Consider the following 13,130-nt stretch of genomic DNA (forward strand, 5'->3'; position numbering starts at 1 on the left):
CGACGTACGGGAGGAATTTTTAAAATAAAGTAGCTGCAACGAGACCGTGGTGATGAGGGCCAACAACGCGGCTGCGTATTTGGTAGCCTTCGGTGTGTAGCTCACAGCCTGTGGTCACACTGCGGGCTTTCAGGCAGCCCCTGCCTCGTTCACAGCCGACACCTCCGCATACATAAACACGGTATAGAGCCTCCGAGGGGTTCACAGCCGGCCTTCAGTTGTGCCGTAAGCTAACTGCGAATATGGGAAGATCGAGTAACTGTGGTCTAATGAACCTCCAATTTGACGGGATTGCATTACGTTTTTTTGAGGTAATACTTACATCATCCCCTAAGACAGCCATGCTGTTTTAAAATTCAGTATTATATACGTTAGGTGTATCTACTTTAGAAAATGATGTAACGTCACTGAAGGAGAAATCAGGGCATGATGTGTTCAGACCTGTGACTGTGGTATAAATGCAAAATAGTGTAGTGGTAATTTAACTTCGCTGTTTGTGTCGCTTCAGACAAATTTCAGATTTGTACTTCTTATTCTACAGAATCCTGTCACTTGTTTTCATGTAAAATTAACCTGGGACAGCTGAGCTTGGAAAACACCACAGAAATCAACTCTTCAAATAAGTGGCCTGCATAGCAAAAGGCAGTTCAGTTTTGTAGTTACGGTATGATTTCTTTCTAGACTGCTACTCTATTAAGTATACAGGCATTTTGAAATAAAAGGGCGCATGTCAGGGCATGGTCCTGTTTATTTTGAAATAAAAGGGCAGGTCCTCTGTCACCCTGTGTTTGTACCATTCCTGTGATCGCTGTGATGGTAATGTGAAAACTCCACTGCAAATGGACACATTAGTTACACGATGCTTGTGTTCAGATTTATCATCAGTGCAGTTTCAGTTGCACATCCACTCAGGGTGCACCAGCTTGTTTTGCAGGACTGCGGAGCAGACTGTGCTAAGTTCCAGAAGAGCGAACTGGAATACAAATTCAACAAAAAAGCCTTAGAAAGACCCTATACCTCTAAACACTCCTGGGGAAAGACCTATGGTGAGCACAAGCACCACTTGGAGTTTAGTCATGACCAATATAGAGAGCTCAAGAAATATGCAGAAGAGATTGGCATTTTCTTCACAGCTTCTGGCATGGATGAGGTACGTAAGCCACACTGGAATAACAGGCAGAGTCCAGCAGTCATGTCTATTGGTTATTACTTTGGTGTGATAGTTCTTACATGAAAAGAATAATAAATATGTGTGGGCATTGAATTTCTAAATGAGGAAACTAGAGTAACTGTACTTCTGCCTGTTGACTTGTATGTCTCTACAGTGGTTGAGTAGATGGCTGAATATTTTGGAAGACCTGCCATGTATGCTGAGATATTTATGCACAGTAAATTGTATCAGAGACAAGGCCTTAGCTGAACTCCATAAATAATCAAGGCTTTGAGAGTTTAGATACAGACTGCAATCTGACTGCTATCCTGTGTTGTCTGGTATATTGGCTCCAAGCATTTCAAACTTCCCTCTGTATTTAAACCAAATTCCTTTCTCAACTTAATCCCTATTATTTCCCTCTTTTTTCTTCCTTTCTGCTGTTTACTAGACCCGAGCTGGTGTTTCTAAGCAGCAGAAATGGCTGTATTCCTTTTTCTTTTACTAATCTCATGGAGAGGTTCTCCACCATGCCCTCTTGCTCCTGAAGCGTTTACTGACTTTTGTCAGTGGGCTCCTGGACATCAGTCACAAGCTTGTAAACTCCAGGAAGCTCCTCTGCTGCTGTTCTCCCATGAGAAATGTGTACTTCTTTAACTCTTGCACATTGCCTACCTCAGAATTATGTTAGTTACAGTGTTAACAAATGCAGCATACAATTGAAAAGTGTAAACTGGAAAGATCAAGTAACAGTTAAACCCCATTATAGATCAGAGATTTTCTTTGTGGACAGGAAAATACAGAGAACCAAACTGAAAGAGACCTTCCAGAAGTAAGCTGGCCACTCTTGCATAAGGCAAACTCAGCAATGTCCCTGCCTTTCTACAAGTAGCCTTACACAGGGTAGGACAAGGATGGGATTTATTTCATATTTTAAGGTGATCTGTTCAGTGCCTCACTCTCCTTACTGTCAGAGAGAATTCCTGATGTATCACTTTAATCTCCTTTCTCATAATGTTTGTCCTGCCTTATCTGACCTAAAAGTTCATACTTTTAATTTATCTCCTCTCTGTGTGTTTGAACACCATTATGAAGTCCCTTTTCTGTTTTTTATTCTCTCAACTAATCAATTTCAATTCTTTCAGCCTTTTTATGATGTCTTTTCTAGTCCTCTGGCCATTCTTACTCCTATCAATTTACTGTCAATTTATTGACCAAAATCCTTGAATTGCTCTGCCACAGCTGAGATGGTATGATCTCCAAATACCGTACAAAATTGCTTCAGATATCTGACAGACAGAAAGGTGGTTTGCATGTATTGCAATAGCCTGATGCCATGGACTCAGAAATAGATTATGAAACGAGGGTGTTGTTTCCTTTATTGTTATCTTCATGTCTAGGAGACCTGCTGAATCAAGAAAAGAGTAATTAAATCCAGTAGTCTTGGACTTATGTATCTGGGATCTTAAAAGACCCATATATGCCTTTGGGAGAAAAGTCACCCTCTTTCTTTGATGTTAAAACCTTCAGCTTCTAAAGGTTGTAGCACAATGAAGAACAGCTTTCATATCCAGCAGTTAAGATCACTTTCCACCTCTGGGATCCTTCTTATTCTTAAAAGTCTGTGCTCCTTTTGCGTGTGGCCTCATCAGTACAGATACATGTTTGTGCCTTCTTTTTTGAACAGTAATTATATTACACAGCTCTTAAGACTTGTGATGGCATTTCTGCAAAACATGGATTTGGAACTTACAGCAAACATTGCATAAATTGACATAATAAATCCTTGAGAATACATTAACTTCTGTAAATTTAACATAATCTCTGTAACTCCAGCCATGTCAAAGAGGTTAAATTGTGTGTTTAACTATGTTAGGAAATCAATGAAGTGATCCGTGAAGTAAATATAAAGGCTATGAGTAATTCCTTTATCTATTCTGTTCCAGTGTGTACTGGAGACAACAGGTTCCCATTGAACCACTCCCTTTAAATGTTGTCCCTATTATTTGAGGTTACTTCCTGTTCCTTAAATCTCTTACAGAAAAGCTGCCAATTTTCAAAATAAATTTACCTAATGAAGAGTGGCCTTAAATATGAGGTCTCTGTCATATTTCATGTTGTGCAATCTCCTCAGATTAGATCTGTGGCTTTTTAATATAGTCTTCATGCACAACGTATCTTAGTGAGTAAACTATATTAAAGAGATGTTACGCATCCTAGGTATAAGAAATTGAATCTGCATCATAATTATAGAAAAAAAAGGCTGAAGAAGATTTAATTCTCTTTTGGACATGAGCAGTCTTTCTCTGGCACTTTTGACTACAACAAGGAATGACCTGAAGAAGTTAAAAGTGCTTGTGGGTGGTTGAAGGGGGACAAAGTTAGGTAACTATTTCATTGTTTCCCCCAGATGTGATGGAGACTGCCCACATGCCTGCAGTACGTTTTTTCTTCAACAGGCAAGGTCCCATCAGCAGGTAGTTCCTCTCACTGCCAGTGCCAAAAAAAAAAAAAGCAAGAATGGTGTGGCCCACAAGCTTATCTTGATATTAGAGGAGCAGTGGAGCTTACCTGTAGTAAGCAGCTGTACTTACAGCTGGCTTGACCAGCTATGGCTAGGAGACCAGAGAGACTTCCTTGAGACAGGGATCCCAGTCAAAACCTGTGGAAAAAAACTGGTTTTGTAGTAGCAGTATAAAAGAAGGCACTTCAATAATACTTCACCTGGAGGGAAGACGGAAACTAGTATCCTCGGAACAGTAAATGTGATTTCAAGAGCAGTGTATCTTGGGGGCATATATGACTTATTTAATTACGCTTTGGTTTTGCTATTTTGAAAGATTTTTTTTATTTCCTGGCATTGAAGTTATTCATCCTTGATCCAGCTTGAAGTGGTGTGTTAAAATGCAGTTAATTCTTTTCTTTCTAGATGGCTGTGGAATTTCTACATGAACTGGATGTTCCATTTTTCAAAGTAGGATCAGGAGATACAAACAATTTTCCATATTTGGAAAAGACTGCAAAGAAAGGTAAGCATTTTATTTTGAGCCATCTTGGTAAACATCACTGTGTCTCAGTAGATCAGTTTTTAGATCTTTCATCCCGTTGATTTTAGAAAAACATCTAAAGTCCCTTTAGAAGAAAATCACCCTCAAACTTGGAAAAAAAAAGGTTCCCAACTTCCTTTTCTGCCGAATTAATTTACATCAATAATTTAATTTAATCTTGTGTAGCTTTCTTACAGACCTAGGACAAAACATGTGCATGTTTTCTAATGGCTAGGTCGCCCAATGGTGATATCCAGCGGGATGCAATCGATGAACACAATGCATCGGGTTTATCAGATTGTGAAGCCCATCAATCCAAACTTCTGCTTCCTGCAGTGCACTAGTGCATACCCACTTCAGCCAGAGGATGTCAATCTCCGTGTTATATCGGTCAGTGTGCCATGGGTAGGGTACAAGAGAAGGGCTATGCACTTTTACTGAGATACATTTCGAGATCTTAGGCATGCTGGAATTTGCTTCTGAGAAGTCAGAAGATGTATCATGTTCCTCTAATTCGTGCAAGTGTTAAAGTAAAAATACCCAATGGATCCTCTTTAAGGATTTAACTCAGCTTTGAGGAATATGATAAAAGGTATTAATAGAGTACTCATAATTAAACAGAAGAAAACATGACATATGGTTAACAGGTTAACCCTGTGCTTTGTAGTGCAAAGAAAAATTTTGTAGACTGTTACCATTAAAAAGATGGATGGAATTGAGAATGTAATTCTAAACTTCTACACCAGCAACTTTTGTTAAAAATGCTTTGTGTGAATATCAGGGCAATGTAGAAAATCGATTAGGCCCTTGTATAGTTTCCTTCACTGAAAATATTAGTTGGATATGCCTGATAGTGCAAGAAGATTTTCATAGATTAGCCAGTGTTGAAGCATTTGCCTAGTTTTACGCACAAGTAGTGTGTTATTTTTAGTAGAACAGGACATGGCTGCATTTAATTGCCTTTAGGATTGGGTGACTGTTCTTTATGTATGGCTGAAAGGATTGCTTCAGATTTTAAATATGGGGTTGAAGAAATCTGCTTTGGATGCAGATTGTTTAACCAGACCACTGGGATCTTGAACTAAAATAGAGCACTATTCTATTACGGTAACTTACAGTGAGGTAGGCATTGAAGACCTTAAGAGTACAATGGAATTAAAAGTAAGAGAAGTTGTAGAGTAGAACATACTTCCTTTTCCTTGTCAGTACTGGTAATCCTAGTGAAATTCTTAAAACGTGATGGTCAGCAATGCAGTGTGACTTCTTCAGTATAAAAAAAAAAATTATTCTCGGCATAACCAACTGCTTGGTTTGTGGCAGAGTAATTGTCCGTGGTTTTTATTGCAGTTGTTACAGTTAAATTTGCTTTGTCTTTGAAATTGCTACCTTGCTAATTCAGACCAATTCTGTTGTGATTCAAGGCATATCAGTCAGCTTTTCCTGATATCCCTATTGGCTATTCGGGGCATGAAACTGGCATAGCCATTTCAATAGCAGCTGTTGCTCTGGGTGCTAAAGTAGTGGAACGCCATGTGACTCTTGACAAAACATGGAAAGGAAGTGACCACCAAGCATCCCTGGAGCCAAACGAACTGTTGGAGTTAGTGAAAGCCATCCGTACTGTGGAAAAAGCAATGGGTTCTCCAGTCAAGCAACTTCTGCCCTGTGAAATGGCTTGCAATGAAAAGGTAACTTCTGCTTTTGAGTCATGTATAGCAGAAACTCATTTAGACCTAAGCTAATAACTATATTCAGAAAAAATAGCTTGCTAATTGTTTAATGCAGCAGTGTTTCTGCCTCTCCACTCAACAATTTCTGCTGCTAAGTAGCAGCATGCATATGCTTAGCCCACTGTAATGTCCGAGTAGACCTATGATTTTCTGTAAACTGCTATTTCTGACAGTCAGTAACTATTTTTACCAAAGCGTAATGTTGGCAGTTTTGAGTATAACAGAGTTCTGTGTATATCATCCAGTTGTTAACCAAGTTGAGTAGAAAATTATAGAATCATATAGGTTGGAAAAGACCCTTAAGATCATTGAGTCTAACCGTTGACCTAACACTGGCAAGTCCACCACTAAACCATGTCCCTAAGTGCTACTTCTATATGTCTTTTAAATAACCTCCAGGAATGGTGACTCAACCACTTCCCTGGGCAGCCTATTCTTGACAACACTTCAGTGAAGAAATCTTTCCTAATATGCAATCTAAACCTCTCCTGGTACAACTTGAGGCCATTTCCTCTCGTCCTATTACTTGCTATTTGGGAGAAGAGAATAACACCCACGTTGTAGTTGTAGAGGGTGATAAGGTCTCCATTCAACCTCATTTTTTCCAGGCTAAACAACCCCAGTTCCCTCAGCTGCTCCTCACAGAACTTGTTCTCTAGACCCTTCACCAGCTTCATTGCTCTTTGGACATGCTGCAGCACCTCAAATGTCTTTCTTGTAGTGAGGGGACCAAAACTGAACACAGCAGAGGTGCAGTTTCACCAGAGTCAACTACAAAGAAGTCAGTAATAGCAATAGAGTAATAGGTCTCTATGACTGTATACGAGCTGCTTTTACTCTAAGCTAGAATACTAGTCAGTATAATAAAATTCCCTCCATTCTGATTCTGAAAAAATCCAGTGAGCCATTACCCAATTTCCAAAAGGATAGCCTAGTTACAGTGAAGGTTTCCATGCTAACTCAGCCTGCATTTGGAATAAGAAGTACTGGGGAGGGCAGTTCCACACAACCTGTTCCACGTAACTGCATAATATTTTTTAGCCTTTTTTCGTATACTAAACCTAGGAATGTGTAAACTGTTTTTTTTTTTTATTTCTCCCCTGTAGCTGGGAAAGTCTGTTGTGGCAAAAGTGACAATTCCTGAAGGTGCAATACTGACACTTGACATGCTGACAGTGAAGGTGGGAGAGCCTAAGGGATTTCCCCCAGAAGCAATCTTTGACCTGGTGGGCCAGAAGGTTAAAAAAAAAATTGAAGAGGATGAAACCATCACTGAGCAAGCTGTGGAAGATCATGTCAAAAAAGTGAAGTGCTAAACCAAAGCACTCCATTCCATATTTCATTATGTAGTACTATACTACTGCCCAACATATTTAAGTAAAGCAGCATGGTTAGAAGAAAGGGGTGCAATTATGAGGATCCAAGCAGATTAGAATTTTCAGGTTCTCATTGGCATGAAGTTTCTGGAGCAACTGGGTATAATGATGAGCAATTTTATTAGAAACTGTATAGCACTGTGTCTAGAAAATTCCATGCTCCTCCTTTCTCCATTCCACTTAGCCTGGATTAATTTGGGAGTTTTGCCAGATCTTAAGAACACAGTCTGCTGCTTTGCAGCTTCTCTTTTCTGGTAGGAATACACTAGATCACAGTAACTTTTGTCTACACTTTTGAATTGTTCTAGCACCATTTTTTTTTATATTCCTCTCTTTTCTGCCATTTTCCTCACCCCTGTGATAACAGGATGCTAGTTGGAGTTGAATACAGATAAGTGAAAGTTTACATACATTGAACAGGAAACTACACATGCAACCTCATGATTTTTCTCAAGATGAAAGCCTCGAGATAAGTCTTAAGATAAAACAGTGGTTTGCAGGAATCTGCGCTCTGGGGAAAATGAGCTCCTGGAGAAAGCTAGGTTCTCAAGAGACAGTATCAAGAAAGGAAGCAAACTGGATATGTAGAAAGGTCCCATTTGAGGGGCAAGAAAAATAACTTTTTTTTGTGACCTAAAAGCAAGAGGGCGGCAAGGCAGATTAAGTGGGGAGAAACAGATCTGAGATTAATCAGGGGAAATAAACTTAACCCATGCTTCAAAAAAATGTCAAAAGCATCTGCTGTGAGCTTAGTGAAGCCTGGAATCTTAATTCTGCAGTGCATGTGGATATCTCTATTTGTACCTAAAGGCAACTTCTCACCAAACGCTGGTGAAGATTCAGCAGCCTCCTTCTTCTAACAAATCTTTTGCACCCCAGCACTGGTGTTTGAGACAGCTGAGGCTGGCTTCTTAACCAGATCACATCACTATGTTTTGGCATGATCAGTGCTCCTCTTGTGTGTTCTGCACTTGAATCACAGTTTCTCACTTTTCAAGTAAGAAGTGCAATCCCACTATCAGCCTGCTGTCCTTCCCTTTGTCCAGGAAGGAGCCATATGGTAGTAGCTGCAAACCAGGCATCCCTTAATTAGTTTGGTTGGCACAGAATTGCTTTGGTATAATTCATCTGCATTTTTCTGTGGTAGAATCATTTACTAGCTATGGTTATTTGGAACTTGCTACGTCTTGATCACAAGTTGATGAAGTATCTTGAATTTGGTGGTGGTGTTTCTGTACCTGTGAGGTATTTACTTTCAAAATATTTACCCTTCTGCCATTCTGAGGAAATTGTATTTCTATCTAAACTGGGAAGGAGAGATTCTTTGAATCGTGCTTGACTGTATGTGAGCTCCAGTTGATGCAATATGCTTGCTTTATATTACAAAAAATTATTCAGTTGTTAAAAGGTTTTTTTAAATTCAAATTTGAAAAATGAATTTGGCTTATAAAACAAGCTGTTGTTTTTGTGTTTCAGCCTATGGTCAGACTTTGCCTTTGCCAGCACTGGTGATGATTCCAGGGCCTTCAGTATTTGAGCCCCATAAGGTTACCTGACCTGCTTCAAGTAGAATTGGTGCTTCACTCCAGCAGGGCTGGTCCTAGAGGCTGCTTTAAACATGAGCTCCAAAAATTTCCAGGGCTTTAATTAATGTATTGGGAAATACATAAATTATCCCTGTATAGAAACTTCCAAGCTGCCTCTCCTAGTTTTATGTGAGCATACCTTTATCCAGCAGCAGTTAAAGAAAGAGCCTTAACAAATACAACACAAAAATAAATTAAGCACAAGTGCCCCCACTGACCTAGTGTTTTTATTGCACCTGTGAGTCCTCCAAGCATTTCATCTTTTACTGGGGATGGTGCACAACTATTTCTTGTGCTTCCACTTTGCACGAAGAATAGGGCCACCCAGAAGCCCAGTTCAGAGTCTCTTGTCATAAGATAAGCTAATGGCTACTAAGTGTGACTATAGAAGCTTCTGCTTCAGCTTTACTTGAAGGGACCTTTCCCACAGTTGGTGCCAGGCTTTGATTTTTCTGAGATGATACTTGAGTATGAACTAAATCACTTGGTGCATCTATTAATGAAATCTGACCTTGTCAACTTTAACACTATGCAATCTATGAACTTGAAGCTTGAACCAAACTAAACTTAGGACCATACATGACTGCAGCCTCTCCAGGCAGATGAGGGGAGTATGTTATGTTTGTGTATTCTAATGGACCCTTCCCAGAGCCTCAAGGATGGGTAAACTGGTTCAGTGAACTTGCAGCGGAAGGTGTGCAAATGAGCCATGCCATCAGTAACATTGTAGAATGAAACGATTCCTGCTTCATAATCCAGAAAAATACCAATGCGATCAGGATCATCTTCTATCAGGATGGGAATTCTCTCCCCCTTGTGAAATGCCCAGTATTCGAAATCAAACTTCTTAAGGCACCAAGATGCTCTATTCCAGCCCAGTCGACATGTTTCAGAGTCTCCTTTCCAGCCAATGGAAGGGTAGGCTGCGCCAATCCACCATCCTGCTCCAGTATGAAGCAGGTCAACTTCCTAGCAATAGCTCCCCGAGAGAAATGCATCTCTGCTTAGCACCTGCCATAATTTATCGAATCTCTGGGGACCACAAGGATAAAATAGCCTCCTCCAATTACAGGTTACTACAAGATGGTCATCAGACAATTTCAGCCTTGGGTGAAGGCTGTCATGTTCCTAGGTTGGTGATCTTGCATCTGCAGTCAAAACCACAAACATACTTACATTTATCATAACTCTTCAAAGAAGTCCAAGTTATAAAAAAACCTGCAAAGGAGCCCACAGCTGGCAGTGTCTTGGAACCTGCCATTTTGCAAGGCAAAACCTGACATTTTTAATAGAAAGCACTGCACTGTTTATATGCACTGATGCTTTAAAACTGAATAGGCTTTAAAGCAGGTCAGTATGTAAGTCAGTATATGCATGGTTCACAAGTGACAAGATTAATACAGCTAGGTAGGGTACAAAAACTGAGAGCTTCTGCTTTATACAGAATAGTTAGAGACTTCTGGTGGGACTACAGCCCGAGGGTTTTAGAGGGCACTGGAGTGGACTCTTGAGTTGTGAGATCCCTTTCCACTGAAATCCCATTTGAAGACGCACTAGGAGTGTGTTTCTCAGAGGCACCACAGCTCTGAGCAGCAGTATCGTACACTGCAAAGGAAAAACTTATCACCTCCCAAAGGGTTTCATAGAATCATAGAATGGTTTGGGTTCAAAAGGACCTTAGAGATCATCTAGTTCCAACGCCCCTGCTATGGGCAGGGACACCTCCCACTAGCCCAGGTTGCTCAAAGCCTCATCCAGCCTGGCCTTGAACACCTCCAGGGATGGGGCATCCGCAGCTTCCCTGGGCAACCTGTTCCAGTGTCTCACCACCCTCACAGTAAAGAATTTCTAATATCTAGTCTAAGTCTGCTGCAGTGCTCTCTTAGTAGCCAGTGATCAGTGACCTGGACTGGCTGTCCTAGCACCTTAATAGCTTCCAGTTACAAAGTGACTGACTCAGTCTGGATCCTGCAGCACAGACATGACACAAGTGGAAAAGATCTGTGACACACCTTGCCCATTGCATTTCTGATTTCTTAACAGCTGCTGCATTTACAAGTGTAACACCTGTTTGCTCATCTCCACTTGAGATAAGCTGTTTGGAATGAAAAAGTTGCAGTGTTTGGACATGGCAGCTCACTCAGGAAAGCACAGAAACAAAGACAAGGTAACAACACTGGAAAATGGCCCTCTCAGAATACAGCAACCTCTAGATGCAGGGACAACATGTAACTCACTCTTACCAGCACAGTACTGTCCCTTGCCCTCCCTGCTGACTTACAGCCAGAAGTCAAGTGTCTACTTGGTCACAGTCATGGCCTCCACTGGGCTGGATCCAGTCCAGAAAACAGACCTTCTCTTGCAACAGGCCTTTGCCACCAGGTACAATGGTATTAGAGAATGTTACAGCTTTGAGATTAAAAATGGATACAGCCCTCATCTCCTGCAGGCCACCTGAAATGTCCATGAGTTTCCCATCAGAGAGATGAAACAATTCATTGTACATCTTTCCTACCAACACCAGAGGAAAGGATCACCTGTAGATTGGCCCTTAACACATTACATGACAGGCATATAATTAAAGACAGACCACAATGATCTGGAGAACAGAAAAATCTTCTAAAACTAAATTAGCCACTAGCTGATTCACACACTGGCAGTTCTGAATAAAAACAAAGGATCGAGATTTCACGGACAGTACAATTTCTTTCCCAACCTGAGATACGGAAAAGGAGAACCTCTTATGTTCCTAAATCACCACTGGTATAGGCACATTACACCAATGCTGTCAGAGAACAGTACCCATGCCTGAAAGGCTGCTGTTTCTCCAGCTGATGGGATAAAAAGCCCTCTGACTTACAGACCACGCTTTATTTAAAAGGAGAGCAGGGGAAAGCAAATTCACAGCACTGTCCTAGGTACCTTCTTTAAGCCGGGCTTCTAGTGGTTTCTGTAGAATGGACTGGAGAACTGTCACAAAGTGCTTATAATGGTTACGTATATGCTCAAACGAGAGAGGTATTGGATGCCACTGTTCTAACAGGAGCCTGCACTCCTGCAATTCCCTCTCGATTTCTGTGTGCCTCTGAGGGCAGAAAGCCAAATTCTCCAGTTAATAGAGACAATGACATGAATTGACCTTGGCCAGAGGCAGGTCTGACCCGGAGCTGAGAAACTTCCAGCAGCTTCTTGCAAGGGCCATTATGGTAGTGGCCTCCCCCCCTACCAAAATCTTGGAGCCTGGGGAACTTCCAGCAGTTACTGACAGGAGCCATCCCATACTGGCAGGTTCTTCATTCTCCCAGTCCCTGCCTTTGCCTGCTGCGACTTGGGTGGTGGGGTTGAGCACTTGCCAGTGAAGACTGAGGCCAAGAAGTTGTTGAGTAGCTCAGCCTTCTCCATGTCCTGGGTAACCAGGTCTCCCCTTTCCTTCCGGAGAGGGCCCACATTTTCCCTAGTCATCCTTTTATCACCAATGTACCTAGAGAAGTTCTTCTTGTCACCCTTGAGAGGCCTGAGGGTTAAAGGGTCAATCATTCAGAAATATTTCCTGGCAGGAAGCTAGGACATCATCACCTTCTTCCTCCAGCCACAGCAAACCCAGCTAGCCGTGCAGCGGGACCAGCAGGAGCAGCTGGCATGGCCCTGAAGGTGCAGAGCCCCAGTCTGGGTGGCGAGGAAAATCCTAAGACCTGTTCTCTGCCAATACTGCCCCAGAGCCTGTAAAAAAAACCCAAAACAACAACAACAACAACAACAAACAAAACAAAACAAAACAAACCACCTCATCTCACACATTTCACGGGAGCTTCAGCAGAGGAATCACCTCCAGCAGCCAACTACAGCACGTACTGGGCTGCATGCTCGGTTTTTTTCTCATACCAGGAAGCCACAGGTTCAAAACAAGTGTCTATGACAGCCCAAAACAGACCAGTTCCCATTTCAATTCAGCCTTCAGCCACATCCCAGAGAGGCTGGTCATCCGAGTTAGGCTGTCCCATGCAGAAGAGGGAACAAAGCGCAGGTTACAGCCACCCTCCCATTGGCATATTTTCTGGCAGGGAAATACACAGACAAAACAAATAATATTTTATTATTTTAAAGGAGGCTAATTCGTTTTCTCCTTGAGAAAAGAGTTTTGTTGCAGTGTGTTTCCTGCCAGAAGTGGAAAAAAGTGAGATACTTCAGCAACGGGAGGTGGGAGGGCTGAGCAGCAGCCCCAGCTCCTTGTTCTGCATCGC

General features: G+C 41.6%; 2 protein-coding genes across 2 annotated transcripts; one reads left to right on the forward strand and one right to left on the reverse strand.

Annotated features, from left to right (window-relative positions):
• The first annotated feature begins 859 nt into the window (after positions 1 to 859).
• On the forward strand, positions 860 to 7,427 carry NANS (N-acetylneuraminic acid synthase). Its single transcript, XM_010083891.1, has 5 exons — positions 860 to 1,150; positions 4,080 to 4,179; positions 4,433 to 4,587; positions 5,619 to 5,885; positions 7,034 to 7,427. Exons 1-5 carry the CDS (start codon positions 860 to 862, stop codon positions 7,241 to 7,243), a joined length of 1,023 nt encoding a protein of 340 aa, XP_010082193.1. The 3' UTR covers positions 7,244 to 7,427.
• A 2,029-nt stretch (positions 7,428 to 9,456) lies between these two features.
• TRIM14 (tripartite motif containing 14) lies at positions 9,457 to 12,291 on the reverse strand. The gene is given in 3 exon segments (XM_010083892.1): positions 9,457 to 10,037; positions 11,722 to 11,974; positions 12,172 to 12,291. Coding segments are annotated over 3 exon segments (954 nt in total).
• Positions 12,292 to 13,130: the final 839 nt, after the last annotated feature.

Source organism: Pterocles gutturalis, unplaced genomic scaffold, assembly GCF_000699245.1.
Source record: "Pterocles gutturalis isolate BGI_N339 unplaced genomic scaffold, ASM69924v1 scaffold14855, whole genome shotgun sequence".
Lineage (NCBI taxonomy): Eukaryota > Metazoa > Chordata > Aves > Pterocliformes > Pteroclidae > Pterocles > Pterocles gutturalis.

Coding starts and splice junctions, on each gene's coding strand:
- NANS (XM_010083891.1), top strand. CDS start 860: ATGCTTGTGTTCAGATTTATCATCAGTGCAGTTTCAGTTGCACATCCA. Junction 1,151..4,079: donor CAGCTTCTGGCATGGATGAG/GTACGTAAGCCA, acceptor TTTTCTTTCTAG/ATGGCTGTGGAATTTCTACA. Junction 5,886..7,033: donor AAATGGCTTGCAATGAAAAG/GTAACTTCTGCT, acceptor TCTCCCCTGTAG/CTGGGAAAGTCTGTTGTGGC.